The sequence below is a fragment of the Bubalus bubalis genome, chromosome 11, assembly GCF_019923935.1.
Source record: "Bubalus bubalis isolate 160015118507 breed Murrah chromosome 11, NDDB_SH_1, whole genome shotgun sequence".
NCBI classification, from domain to species: domain Eukaryota; kingdom Metazoa; phylum Chordata; class Mammalia; order Artiodactyla; family Bovidae; genus Bubalus; species Bubalus bubalis.
In genome coordinates this window covers 843,706-857,888 of record NC_059167.1, presented here as the reverse complement: position 1 = coordinate 857,888, position 14,183 = coordinate 843,706, and the positions used below count along the sequence as shown (strand labels likewise).

At 60.6% G+C, this 14,183-nt stretch overlaps 1 protein-coding gene across 5 annotated transcripts in view; it reads right to left on the bottom strand.

Moving 5' to 3' along the window:
* TTC7B (tetratricopeptide repeat domain 7B) overlaps positions 1-13,624 on the bottom strand; it is a 278,267-nt gene extending 264,643 nt beyond the window's left edge. For 4 of the 5 annotated variants that reach the window (XM_044924610.2, XM_045161998.1, XM_045161999.1 and 1 more), the window contains exon 1: positions 13,413-13,624. In XM_044924610.2, the coding sequence (XP_044780545.1) occupies positions 13,413-13,533 (121 nt within the window). In that variant the 5' untranslated portion in view covers positions 13,534-13,624. The remainder of the gene's footprint in view (positions 1-13,412) is intronic. The other variant, XM_044924613.2, reaches the window with a different exon arrangement.
* Between the last annotated feature and the right edge of the window lie 559 nt (positions 13,625-14,183).

Here is a 14,183-nt window from a genome sequence, read left to right as displayed (position 1 = left end):
GGCCTGCAGAGGCCAGTCTAGGGGGCAGGGGCGGGAGGGGCTCAGGGCAGAGGCCAGGGGGCTGCAGGCCTTGGAAGAACGGGGTCCATGATGCCAGGAAGAGGGAGAGTGGGTCTCCTTACAGGGAGGAGATCAGCGGCTCCCCTACTCAATTCTGTTTCCTCAACCTGAATGAGGCCAGGCCAGGAGCGAGGGACAGAGCAGCCTGGTGGGCTGCAGGCCATGGGGTCGCTGAGAGCCAGACGTGACTCAGCAACCGAATGGCAGGAGCGAGGAGTGGGAGCATGGCCTTCGGAGGCCGCTCAGGGCCCAAGCAGAGCAGAAGCGCCTGGGGGACGTGCTGGGAGGGGAGGCAGAGCTGCTGCTGGAGGAGGGCGGTGCCTCTGAGGCCACTGGCCACCAAGCCACATGGTCAGCAAGGCCACAGCATTTCTCCGCCAGACCCATGGGAAGGTGGGGCTGGGCCGAACCAGTGGGGTGGGGAAGAGAAGGGCACACACCTCAACTAGAAAACACGGATCGGATGCCCTGACCTGTTTCAAATCCAAGACGGATCATGTCATGTTCTTGCTGCTGTTCAGTCGCCCAGTCGTGTCTGACACTTTGCGAGCCCATGGACTGCAGCACGCCAGGCCTCCCTGTCCCTCACCGTCTCCCAGAGTTTGCCCAAGTTCATGTTCAATGCATCAGTGATGCTGTCCAGCCATCTCATCCTCTGATGCCCTCTTCTTCTGCCCTCGATCTTTTCCAGCATCAGAGACTTTTCCCATGAGCTGTCTGTTCACATCAGATGACCAAAATGCTGGAGCTTCAGCTTCAGCATCAGTCCTTCCAGTGAATATTCAGGGTTGATCTCCCTTAAGATGGACTGGTTTGATCTCCTTGCTGTCCAAGGAGCTCTCAGGAGTCCTCTCCAGCACCACAGTTCAAAGGCATCAATTCTTTGGTGCTCTGCCTTCGTTATGTCCAGTTCTTACAGCCGTGTGTGACCCCGGGAAGACCTCAGCCTTGACTGTGTGGCCCTTTGTCGGGAGAGAAGCGTCTCTGCTTCCAGCACACTCTCTGGGTTTGTCATCGCTTTCCCGCCGAGAAGCAAGCGCCTTCTGATTTCAGGGCTGCAGTCACCGTCTGCAGCGATTCTGGAGCCTGGGAAGAGGAAATCTGTCACTGTTTCACCTTGCCCCCTTCTGTTTGCCTGTAGTGATGGGACCGGATGCCGTGATCTGTTTTTTTAATATTTAGTCGGATCATCATCCCTCCCCTCAAGCCCTGCCCTGGCTTCCCCGTCACCCAAAGTGAAGGCTAAGACCTTTGTGCTGATGACTTATCAGACGCTGTGATCCTGGTAACATATCACCTGTGCCCTTACCTCCATGCCCAGGTGCCTGGTCAGTCAGGCCGTGACACTCACGGAGACGAGACCTACCCCCGCCCCAGGGCCCCGCTCTGCACCTTCTCTGCTTAAACCATGGCCGGTTCAGGGCTCAGCCTCCTGGAACTCCTCCTGACGTCCAAGGCGCACGAGGCAAAGACAAGGCATGGAGGAGGCTGGCGGAAACGGCGTCTGGGAAAGCCTCGGGCATCCGAGTGCAGGCTTCGTGCCAAAACCTCCTGTGTGCACAACATGAGGCCGGAGCACAGGCTGGGCATAGAGACCACGGTCCACAGCGCAGGGAGAGTCAGGGTGGGCATAGAGACCACGGTCCACAGCGCAGGGAGACTCAGGCTGGGCATAGAGACCACCGTCCATGGTGCTGGGAGAGTCAGGCTGGACATGGAGACCACGGTCCACGGCGCTGGGAGAGTCAGGCCAGGCAAGAGACCACTGTCCACAGCGCAGGGAGAGTCAGGGTGGGCATAAAGACCACCGTCCACAGCGCTGGGAGAGTCAGGGTGGGCATAAAGACCACCGTCCACAGCGCTGGGAGAGTCAGGCTGGGCATGGAGACCACGGTTCACGGCGCTGGGAGAGTCGGGCTGGGCATAGAGACCACCGTCCACGGTGCTGGCAGAATGACGAGCGTGCTAGACACACACACACACTCACACACACGCACACCTTCCCCTAGAGAAACCCCGTCTAAGGAGAGACAAGGCAGCCGGAAAGGCGCAAGCGGGGAGCTGGCCTGGCCTGTCCCCAGAGCTCAGCCAGGCAGGAAGTGAGTCCAGCAGAGAAGGGGGTGTTATCACAGCAGTGCAGGAGGCTTGGACATGCTCGCAGGAAGCCAGCCCCACATGACGCGTTAGCCATGTACCCTCATGGAATCCACAAGGTCCTCCTGCAGATCCAAGTACCCATTCAGTCCCCACCTTCAAGGAGCAGCATGTGCGGGGAGGGGGCACCACCCCCCTGTCCAGCGGTGTGCAAAGACCACCAGGGACTCCCAGGAAGGTGTCAGAAGCAAGCGAGGTGTGAGGGGCCTGGCGGAGCTCTCCCCAGGCCCCAGGTGAGATTCCTGGAAGAAGGTGACGGGCACTACCGGCATGTGCCAGGCCGTCTGCAAAGGGCCGCGGAGGCCGCTTCTCTAGCGCCCAGGGCTCCACGGGGAGCCGACCCCCTGGGCCCGGTGCCTGGCAGCCAGGAAGGGGCTGTGGCGTTCCCCACGGGTCCTGCACTTGGCACCGCTTCCCCCGAGCAGTGCCGTCTCACCAGCTGACCACCTGGAGAGAGAGATTGATCTGATCTCATGGGTGAGGGATGGCAGCCCCTCGAGGGGGCCCAGCATGCAGCCGGGCGTGACAAGGAGGGGGGTCAGGGGCAGACGGGTACCTGGAGACCCTCCCTGGGATGGGCCTTCCGGCAGGCGTCTGCCCTGCAGCTTCCCCAGAGACGGGGAGGAGGCCCCTGTCCCCACAGCCTCCCATTGGCCCCTGGCAAGCCCAGCGGCGGTCCTGGGAGGCTGAGAGGCGGCCGTGCAGGGATGCTCCCTGCCTGGGGCCACCACCGCCCTGTGCCCGGGCCTGACCACGTCTGCCCAGCCTCTGTGTACTGGACTCCGCAGTCACTGTGTTCTGGGCCCTCAGGACGGGCTGGGACCCAGGCGGTGCTCAGTAGGTGCTTGATGAGTAAACACATCCAAGTTAACTCCTCCAGAGCAGAGGCCAAGTTGTTCACTTAGTAATTAGTTCAGGGACGGGAATTTGGGGGAGAATGGATACAACTGCTGACTGGAAACTGTCACGGCATGGTTAATGCACTGGTTACGCGTGTGCACTCAGTAGCTCAGTCTTGTCTTTGTGACCCCGTGGACTGTAGCCTGCCAGGCTCCTCTGTCCATGGAATTCTCCAGCCCAGAATACTGGAGTGGGTAGCCTTTCCATCCTCCAGGGATCTTCCCAACCCAGAGAACCCAGGGATTGCAGGCCCGCATTGCAGGTGGATTCTTTACTGTCTGAACCACCAGGGAAGCCCTGGTGGCTATATCCCAATACAAAATAAAAAGTTAAAAACAAAAAATTCGTTGGGTACCTGCTGTGGGCCAGCCACATGACTGGTGCTTAGGGCACAGCAATGAACCGAAGATCCAAAGGCCGTGCCCCCCGGGGGCGGCCAGGCTCGGCTGGAAGAGGAGGCCTGAGGCGCCCATCAGAGCTGGGCTGAGGCGCTCACCAGTCTGAGGCCCGTCCCGGTGGCTGTCAGCTTCGCACCTCAGCCACGATTCAGGGCAACAGCAACCCTCCCCCAGCCCGCCGAGCACCTTGCTGTCATCTGTTACTGCTATCCTGCCCGCTCCCCCCACGCCCTGAAAAGGCCTAAGTATCTGGAACTTTCCACCCTCCCCCCACACCCAAACCTCATGATTCAGCCAGGCAGCTCCAGAGGGTGCTGATGCTGGAAACTTCAGTCTTATCTGCTCCTGAAAGCGACTGTCGAGATAAAGAGTGAGGCTCAGAGCAGCTCAGTGACTCACCCCAGGCCAGAGGAGCAGTAAACGTCAGCCCAGGACTGAACCCGAGTATAAACCAGGCAGTGCTTTCTCCTGCTCAAGGCTCCTCTCCTCTTTGCTAAGATACCCGCATCCACCTCATGTGGTGACCCACCGGCCCGCTGCCCAGGACTGAGGGGGTCCCGGGATACAGGACACCGCCCGCTGCTAAAGCCGGGAGCAGCTCAGGCCGACCGGAGTGAGACCCTGCCCTACAGGCTCGCTCCGCCAGCCTCAGCCACTGCGCAGCCCCCAGGACCCCAGCTGCTCCCAGGAGCCCCTGTGATGCTTTCCGGTTCTGCCCAGCCCAGATGACACCCGGCCCCACCCCAGAAGATCCCGTGGGCTCAGGAAGCCCAGGGCTGCAGTCTCCTGGGTGCTGCTCAACAGCCTTGCTCCCCAAACCCCGCCCTGCCAAGACCTCCCAGAGCAGGAGCTGGGGCCCAGCCAGGTGCGAGTCAGCCTTTGACTTGGCCGCCCGGAGGTTGAATGGCTACCCGAGCTGGAAGCGCCCTGAGCCAGTGACCGGCTTGTTCAGCCTCTTCTGGGGCAGCCCACCCAGGGGAGGTGCTCCGTAAATGCTGAGAATCGTGGCTGAGCGCAGGGTCTTCCAGGCCTGATGATAAAGGCAGGTTTCCAGTCCGCATCTCGGCCTAAGAGAATCCCCACCCACAGGAGGGGTCTGGGATCCACAGTGTCCCGGCTCTCTTAACTCAGGGCTCCCCTGAGCATGTCCACAGACCAGCACCACGGGCATCACCCGCGGGCTTGTAAAGAGGGAAGCCTGGTCCCCTCCCTGGACAGGCTGCATCAGTCACCAGGTGTGTCCAGGGGCCTTGCAATCTGCATTCTAACATGCCAGCTTGGTGATTCTCTGATCTGAAAAATTTAGAAAAACGCTAGTGTCGAATAATGGAACGAGAGTCACAGGCGGGCGAGAATCCTTTCGTGAACATCACGCGTTGGTCCACTTGTGCCTTGAGTGGGAATCACAACCCCAGCCGCACCCCCCTCGATTGTGACGATCAACTGGGATCCGTGTAAAAGTTCACGCTTGGAATCCAGCACACAGCAGAAGCTCAAGACATGCCTGTTCACTCTGCCTCCTTACCGGCACTGTTTCAACACTCATGGAGTCAGGAAAACTAAGGCTTCAGTGGCTCAAGTCATGTGCACAAGGTCACTCAGAGGGCAAAGGCCTGGGGACTCTGCACGCCAGGCAGGCCCGGGAAAGGGCCAAACAGCGTCTGTTCCGCCTGGTTCCAGCCTCTCCACCTCCTGGTGCTGGCCTCTCCACCGCTCTCTGCGCCCCATGAACGGCGACAGGCCTGGAGGGGCGTGCAGGGCGACGGCCCCGCCGTCAGGGTCCCTGGGGAGCGGCTGCCCTCTGCAGCCTACGGGGCACGTGGCTCACCTGCCTGCCAGACTCTGCTCGTCTTGGCGGCTGCAGGGGGTGGTTTTGAGAGAGACCCCTTCCCGTCTGCGGCAGCACAGATGGAGGTGGAGGGCATGTGCCGCGTCCGACTCTGCGACCCCGTGGGCTGCAGCCCGCCAGGCTCCCCTGTCCATGGGAAAGATACTGCAGTGGGTGCTGTTTCCTCCTCCAGGTGAAATAAGTCAGACAGAAAGACAAATAAGGGAATGACAACACACTCCAGTATCTTTCCTGGGAAATCCCATGGACAGAGGAGCCTGGTGAGCTACAGTCCATGGGATTGCAAAGAGTTGGATACAACTGAGCCACTAAGACACTACAGATAAAGAGAACAAACTAGTGATTACAGGCTGGGGAAGTGGGCAAAGTCCTGGGCTCAAAGAGAGATTCAAGGATGTATTCTACAACGCAAGGCATGTAGTCAATATTTTCTCATAACTATAAAAGGAAAATAACCTTTCTAAATTGTATAAAAATTCAAAATTAAAAAGAATAGCCTTTCCCTCTTCCTGGCCACTCAGATGGAAGAACTGGCTTTCACACAAGGCAGAGGTCTGGAGGCCTCCACGGCCTGCGGAGCCCACCTGCCCGAAGGCCCTTCCCGGGGCCGCTCCCTGGGTGAGAGAAGGGGGCGCCAGGCTGCAAGTGATGACCAAATGCTGCGTCCACACGGCTTCTGCAGGAAGCTCGCCATCTCGCGTGGCAGAAAGCCCAGGGCAGGGCTGGCGGGGGGTGAGTGCCAGGGGCTCAGCAGTGCGACTTCCGCGACCCGCACTCCGTGGGCCTCCCTCCTGGGCCGGGAGCTCCCTGCGCAAGACGGCCGCGGCTTTGGGGCAACAACGTCCAGGACAGGACGCGGTAACGTTCTTCTTCCCGCTGGAGCATGTGTGACAACCTGCAGCGTGAAGACATCCCTCCTAGAAGCCCGTCAACGGCAAAGGCCTCTGATATCTCACGGGCTGGAGCTTGCTTGTCACAGAACAGTGACAAGCGACGGACCGACCCCCCAGGGGCCAAGGTCCAGCTCCTGTAAACTCAAGGCACCCAGACGGGCTGAAGGAAATCAGGGCTCAATCAGGAAGGAGGAAACGGTGGAGGTGGCAAGCACTGGACTGCCAGCCAGGGGGCCTCTGGCTGGCCCGACTGCCCGACGCCAGTCCCCACAGAACAGCTCTCCCGGAGACAGGGTCGTCACTTGTTCCTTGGCCCTTTTGGAAGCCCTCGGCCGTTCGTCCTGAAGGGCCAGTTCCGATTAAGCAGGAGCCTCCCTGTGTGAAAGTCTGTTCAACTGAGCACACCAGGCGCCGGCCATGGGGCTGACGGCTGTTCCAGCGGGCCGCGCGCTCTGCCCTCTGCAAGCAAGCACCGCCGGGAGGCCAGACGGGGCACACGCCCGGCAGGCCGTGGGGAAGGCCGGGGCCTGAGCCGGGAGGCGGGAGACGCTCGGAGGGCGACGGCCCCGCGAAGCACTGCCAGGCGCTCCTGGGCTTGTTTCGTTTTGTTCTCGGCTGGTCCTTCCAGCCGCCCTTGCAGTCCAGCACTATCATTACAGATTACAACCCCGTGTCTGTAATTTCCAAACTCCAGACCTCTCTACAAAACAAAGCTCATTTTCGCTGTTAACTTATTGGGCAGTTAAACTGAACCAACATGAGGCTCTTTAGAGTGACTTTATCCCTTTGGCAATGACAGTTGATATGTTTTGAAGCAGAAACCTTGATTGTTTCCCATGAAGTACTGTCCCTGACCCCACTAGGACTGTCGTGTAAGGTCTAGTATGTACAATACACTCTGAAAATTTCTGCAGCCTGAGACGCCCCTGGCCCCAAGTGCTGCAGAAGAGGAACCTTGGATATGCGTCTCCACTGTCTACACGGGCCTTCCCGAGGTGGAGTTTCACTCTGACCCAGGTCCAGACCTCTGAGCCCGGCTGCTGCTGGATTCTGCCACTCCCTGCGGGTGGCTAAGGAAGACTCCTCTCTCCCTGGGTCCTTTCCTTCATCTATAACGGGGGGTGGGGGTGTTGGACCAGATCAGTGGGTTTCAAGTGTGTGTGTTTGCTTGTTTGCTTCGTTTTTTAAGCACCTTAGCCCTTCCTTCAAAGGAAACTTAAAGGGAAAGAATAACTGCGCCAGTGAGTGCGGCCTGCCCTGCGGGCCACCGGGGCGCTTCCGCGACAGGACAGTGTGAATACTGACGTGTGCGGGTCTCACTCTGCGCTTGTCTTCTCAGAGGCGAAGGGCCCTTTCTGGGAGGAAAGGACGGCTGGGGGAAAACGCACGAGGATCTTGACGGACGGGAAGGCTTCCGACCTGCAGAGAGGCCCACGGAGCCCAACGCCACGAGCTCCGGGGAGAGAGGAGCAGCTCGGGGAGGGCGGGGTCCGGGAGCCAAGTCAGCCGAGGGAGGGGGCGCCACGGCCTGGAGGGCAGGACTGGCGGAACCCGCCCTCCTGATCGCCCCAGCCTGAGGCCCCCGCCCTAACGTCGGGGGCAGGGGTTCGTTGCGGGGAGGGGAGGGGGGCGGAGCTCGGCAGCCCCGGCCTCCTGCCCTGACCACAGCAACCACGAACCGGGCGGCTTAGAGCCACTGGCGCGCTACCATCGGACAACTGCATCTTCCGGGTCCCAGAATCAGGACAGGTGGGCTTCCACAAAGGCACGTGCTTCGGAGGACAGCAAGACAGACCGTCTGAAAGCGAGATGCGCCCCGGCCGGGGAGGGCCAGTAGGGGACTCCGCAGCCCCCTTCCCCTGGGTCTGGAGGGTGGACTTTGGGGAGTTGGGGGCACCCCAGGAGCCTCCAAAGAAGCCGTTCCTGAAGGAGGCCACGTCTCCACAGTCCCCTTCCCCTGGGTCTGGGGGGTGGACTTCGGGGAGTCGGGGACACCCCGGGATTCTCCTAAAGGCTAGGGCCACCTCCTCACCCCGCCGCAGGCTCTCAGCTGCACCTCGGCCTGGTTTCCGAAGAAGCTCCTCGGGCCGGCGGGGAGCCCCACTTCCCGTCCACCAACGCCTGCCCCTCTCTGGGAACACTCCAGGGGCCTGAACAAGCACAGCCCGCCTCCGGAACAGGAAGCCACAGTGCTGCCCGGGGCCCCTGGGAAGCACAGGAACATCAGCAATTGGCCTAGGCAAGACCCTCACTCCACCCGACGGCCTACACTTGGTGACCAGACTTTGCCCCCTCTCCCCAGATACTCTTTCTATCAGTTCGCTACCCGTCCATCACTAAGGGGTAATTAAAGGATCTCAAGATCACACCTAAGCAGAAGGGCGGTGGTTCCTTCCAGAAGACACACTCATTAGGGCCCAACTGTTCCCAATGACCGAACTGTCTGAGCGGCTGAGCGTCCTGGGGGAGGAGAGGCCCGTGCCGTCTGGGGGGTGTTCCGGAGTGACTGCCCTGTTCCTGGCCACGCAGGTGTCCGACTAGGCACTGCTCAGGAGTGTGTCTCAGGGTCTCTGCGCTTCTTCCCCAGCAGGGGAGACCCAGGACTGGCCAGCCTCGCCCAGAGTCAGGGGAGGGCGAACCCCGGTTCTGCAGGTACCACAACCCACTCCATCCTCACAGCCACCGGCCGGAGCGGGCGTTATCAGCCCATCTCACTGAGGAGGAAAGCAGGCTCAGAGAGAGCGCGGCCACGCAGCCGCAGGCAGAGTCCGAATGAAGGGGGAGGCTGGATCACGGCCCTGGCTCACGGGAAGCGGGGGACCATCGGGAGGAGCAGGCAGCTGCGGGGGCCTCGGAGCCGGGCGGGGTGTGGGCCGAGAAGGGGCCGATACGCAGCCCTCCGAGTCCACCCGGCCCGGCCCCGCCCCGCCCCAGCCCCGGCAATGCCCCCACGCTGCCCCCGCCCACTGACGCCGCCGGCCCGGGGGTCTGCGCTGGCGCCCGGCTCGCGCGGCCTCTCGCCCGTAGCTAGCGTGTGAGCCTTCCACACGCTCTTGCCGGAACCCCGCAAGCCCGGCACCGAGCTGGTTCCTCGCGATGGAGTGATCAGGACGGTGGTGCGGGGTGAGGCGGAAAGGGACTTCAGGGCTCTGTTTCCAGCCTGGCCCTGGCCCTAGCCCTTTTCTTCCGTATCTACCTCTTGGCAAAACTGTGAAACCAGTTTATCTCAAAGGCGACGCCGGAGCGGCTCTGAGAGAGGCCGCCGTCGCCGCCCTCCCGGGCGGGCAGCTCTGGCCCACGCAGGCGCGCGGAGAGGACCGGGCTGCGGCCAGTGCGGCACTGAGGACCCCGATGCTTCTGCTCAGAGCCTCCTGTGGTTCCCATGTCGCTCGGAGGAAGCCCAGAGCGTGAGCCGTGACCTCTGAGGCCCCGCCATCAGGCCCTGCCACCCTCGGCCCTTGAAGTCCCTTCCCCGGACCGCACTCCGACGGTGGCGGAGCGCTTATCTCAGGCCGCGGCCCCGAGGCCCTTCCCCAGCTGCCCCACTGAAGCCAGCAGCCCAGGCCCCCACCCCATCGCAAAGCACGTGTTCGCTTCTGCTCTCTATTCTTCTGACACCACTTAACGCTGTCTGACAGCCCGCACGTTTCACTTCAGTTCAGTTCAGTCGCTCAGTCTTGTCCGACTCTTTGCGACCCCATGAATCGCAGCACGCCAGGCCTCCCTGTCCATCACCAACTCCCGGAGTTCACTCAGACTCACGTCCGTCGAGTCAGTGATGCCATCCAGCCATCTCATCCTCTGTCGTCCCCTTCTCCTCTTGCCCCCAATCCCTCCCAGCATCAGAGTCTTTTCCAATGAGTCAACTCTTCACATGAGGTGGCCAAAGTACTGGAGTTTTAGCTTTAGCATCACTCCTTCCAAAGAACACCCAGGGCTATCTCCTATAGAATGGACTGATTGGATCTCCTTGCAGTCCAAAGGACTCTCAAGAGTCTCCTCCAACACCACAGTTCAAAAGCATCAATTCTTCGGCGCTCAGCTTTCTTCACAGTCCAACTCTCGCATCCATATATGACCCCTGGAAAAACCATAGCCTTGACTAGACGGACCTTTGTTGGCAAAGAAATGTCTCTGCTTTTCAATATGCTATCTAGGTTGGTCATAACTCTTCTTCCAAGGAGTAAGCGTCTTTTAATTTCATGGCTGCAGTCACCATGTACAGTGATTTTGGAGCCCAAAAAGATAAAGTCTGACACTTAGTGATTTTATTTATCATATATGGCACCCCTTCCCCCTTAGAAGGTGGGTGTCACATAGGGGCAGGGATGTTTGCCATTTTTGTCTGATTTGGTCACTGGTGTATCCTCAGGGCCTCAAACATCGACAAGCACGTGGCAAGCACTCTGTGTGGAATGAATGAATCAGTGAATGAGTGAAGGGCCTGCCTACTAAGGCTCTGTGGCTCATCCTGGGAGCCTTTAGGCTCCTTTGAATCTCACAGCAACCCCTACAATAAGTCTTTTAATCCAAGATGAAAAAATGGATGCTTAGAGTGATTAGTAATTTGGCCAAGGTCACAGAGTTAGGAAGTGCCAGGCCCAGCACTCAGGCACCAGTCCGGCGGGTTCTGACGACGGTGCCCATTTCTGCCTGGGGTTGCTGTCAAGGTAGCTGTCTCGGTATGACAAACGTGACACTCACTCACTGTCCTTATTCCAAATAGCAAATGTTTTAGTTTACGGATTTTGCCAAATCTGTCCCAAATGTGAGGTCTAGCGTACCCAGGTGGGCCTGGTGCCCCCAAAGACAGGAGGAGGTCCCACTGCAGCCAAAGGGAAAGACTCTCCTTCAGACACTTCTCTGAACCCCAAAGGAGAGCCACAATAGTTCTGTTTTGTTTCACCCTTTATCTTTGCTTTATTTTTTTAACCTTCCTGAGCGATGTCTTTGACCTTTTCTCGTCTGTGAGACCTTCTGCCATCAAAGACTGCTGTCTGCCATGCAGTTCCTGGAGGCAGAAATCTCTCTCTTGAGTTTCCCCAAACCAAACGTGCACACAGACCCAAGGCCCACCCTGCGCTGTACGACCGGCGCCCCAGCGCCGACCCCAAGCCCCACTACTGGCTGTGCCTGAGACCACGGGGGCCAGGCCTTGGAAGAGGAGCCGAGCCTGGAGCCATGAGGGCAAGAGAGGCCCAAGTCCCGGAAGTCCATCCACCCTCTCATTCCAAAGACCACCCTAGGCGGAGTCACCCACGGCCCCACCCACCATACTCACATGACTGTTTCCTCAAATCACTTCTCCCTGTCTGAAGCTATCAGGTTTACTGTATTTGCTTACATCTGTCTCCCCAGAGGAGGCCGAACACGAGGGAAGGAACTGTTCGCCATTGTTGACGCTTGGCACAGGTGGACATGCAAATATTGGTTGAATGAGTAAATAAAGCAGGAAACAGGTGGATTCTGAAGGAAAAAATCAGAGGCCTCCGAAATGAACCCGTTTAATCCAAAGATCAACCTGCCCTGACAGTATTATGTGCCACACAGCTGGGAAGTGACAAAGGAGACCCAGGACTGTCTAAATCCGAAGACACAAGAGAATGCTGCGGGTACAGGGAAGAGCCCTGATGCTGGGAAAAAAATGAAGGCAAAGGGAGAGGAGGGCAGCGGAGGCTGGGAAAAAATGAAGGCAAACGGAGGGGAGGGCAGCGGAGGCTGAGATGGTTAGACAGCGTCACTGACTCAGTGGACATGAATTTGAGCAAACTCCAGGAGACAGTGACGGACAGGGAAGCCTGGCATGCCCCAGTCCATGGGTGGTGACCCATACAGGGACGGCAAGGTCAGGCTGCCACTGGGGCCCAGGGAACCACCTTTTCCTTAAATGCTGATTTAACTGAGAAGAGTCAACATTTCCCACCATGCTGAGCCCAGGTAGCTCTGTGCTTCCACCGTGCCCCGGCATGATCACGGCACCAGCACCTGCCCAGGAAACACCTGCCCAGAGCCGGTACCGTAGCTGAGAGTGCGCAAAACCCCGTTCTCATTGTGAGGCACTAACCCCATAAAAGGCCCACACAAACCGCCCTTGAGGAGGGCACATGCCATCGCTCTCCACTTCTGGGCAGTTTGAGGTGAGACAGCTGAAAACAGGGGATCCCCTTTCTGAGAACAGTGTAATTCATTCATTTGTCCGGCTAGCGTGTGCATGCCCAGCCTCAGGAAGCCAAAGATGAAACAGGACAAAACCTCTGCCCTCTTGCCAATCCATTGGTGCCTGTGGTTTTGACAGGCACGAAAAGCAAGCAAGTATTCAGGATACTTGCTTCCAAAACAAATAAGGCCACGTGGAACTGTGCCTTCGGAAACGGGATTCTGGGTGCAATTTTCAGTCCATCAGGTACAAGAACCAGTTGAGTCAACAGGGGTCCTAGACTAACCCCAGGCCTCAGGCTGCTACTACTTCGGGGCTCTGTCCCACCCCCTCTTCCTCTGGGCCCTGAGCCACTCACATACCCACCCCCTTTTCCCAATTTCCCCATTTCCCAACATTCTTCGACCACATTCCCACCTCTCTGCAAAACACTCTCCCTCTTGACGCCTCTGACTCTCTTTCTCCATGTTCCCAAACCTGACCTCCCTATACCCTCAGCTTGTACACGGTCGGGACCCCACACGTCTCAGCCTGCCTTCCACCACCCCCCACACACCCCAACTCTGGGCTTCTACCTGGAGCCCTTCCATGCCATATGTTTACAAAGCGTGTGTCCCAGGGGTCTCGGTTCAGCAGCCCTCACTCGCAGGACTCCCCTAAAGCCGTCGTGACTCGGAGCACACCACCCGCGCAGCCTGGACCCCCGCCTACATCCGCAGCCAAGTCCTGAGGACGCGCCCCCGCCCGTCACACCCGACTTCTCTGAAGCCCAGGCCGGACCCCGACCCCGGGAACCCGGTGAGACCTGCACCCCGACTCGGCCGGGAGCCCGCCCTGCGCCGGTGTCCCGGCGCCCCCACAAGCGCTCGGCTGCGGGTCCCCCGCCGATCGCGCGCCCCTACCCCGGCCCCGGAGGCCCCGGCCCCGCGCGCGCCCCCGGGCGCCGCGCCCCGCGAGCGGCGGGGGACCGGCCGGCGCCGGACGGAGGCCGCGGCGCCTACCGTGGGCGATGAGCTTGGCCGACAGCTGCCTCGCCAGCTCGGGGATCCGCTCCCACTGGCTCTCGGAGCGGCAGCGCTCGATCTCCGTCTCCAGCCGCGAGCCCGCCTTCCTGGTCGCCATCGCGGCCTGGCCGCCGGCGGTCGCCGCCTCCCTCCCCGCCCGGCTCCGCTCGGCTCGGCTCCGGCGCGGCGGGCGCGCCGCTCGGGGGGCGGAGGCGGCGGCCGGCGCGAGGAGCGCCCCTGCCGGCCAGGGCCGGAGCCGCCGCCGGGCCGGGCTGCGGGAGGCCGGGGCCGGGGGGCTGCGGCCCGGATACGGGCGACCGCGGGGCCAGGCGGGGCTCAAGACCTGGGAGGGCGGCGCAGGGCCTGCGGAGGCAGCGACGAGGGCGGCGGTCCTGCAGACCCGCGGGCGCGGCGACCCTGGCGAAGGTCACGGAGCGGGCGGGACTGGGGCGCAGACGCTAAGGGGAGCCTGCCCTGGCGTGCCCTGGCTCTCAGGTTTGGGGGGGCCGTCCCTCCGGGCCCGGCTGCGCTCCTGCCCCCCAGCAGGCCCCTTCTGCCCCGGGTGGCCTCCCGGCACCTGGTCCCAGGCGGGTGGAGACGCGTCCAGGCCCCGCAGCTGCCCGGGGGCCCCATAAACGTCTGTCGTCGAGCTGGACTGAGCCAGGCAAGGGCCGCCAGCCCAGACGCCCGGTCCCTTGTCCTCCGAGAAGGATGCAGGATCACCAATGGGGTTTCCTTGTCCTGACCCTGCAGGCTCAGAGCTGAGGT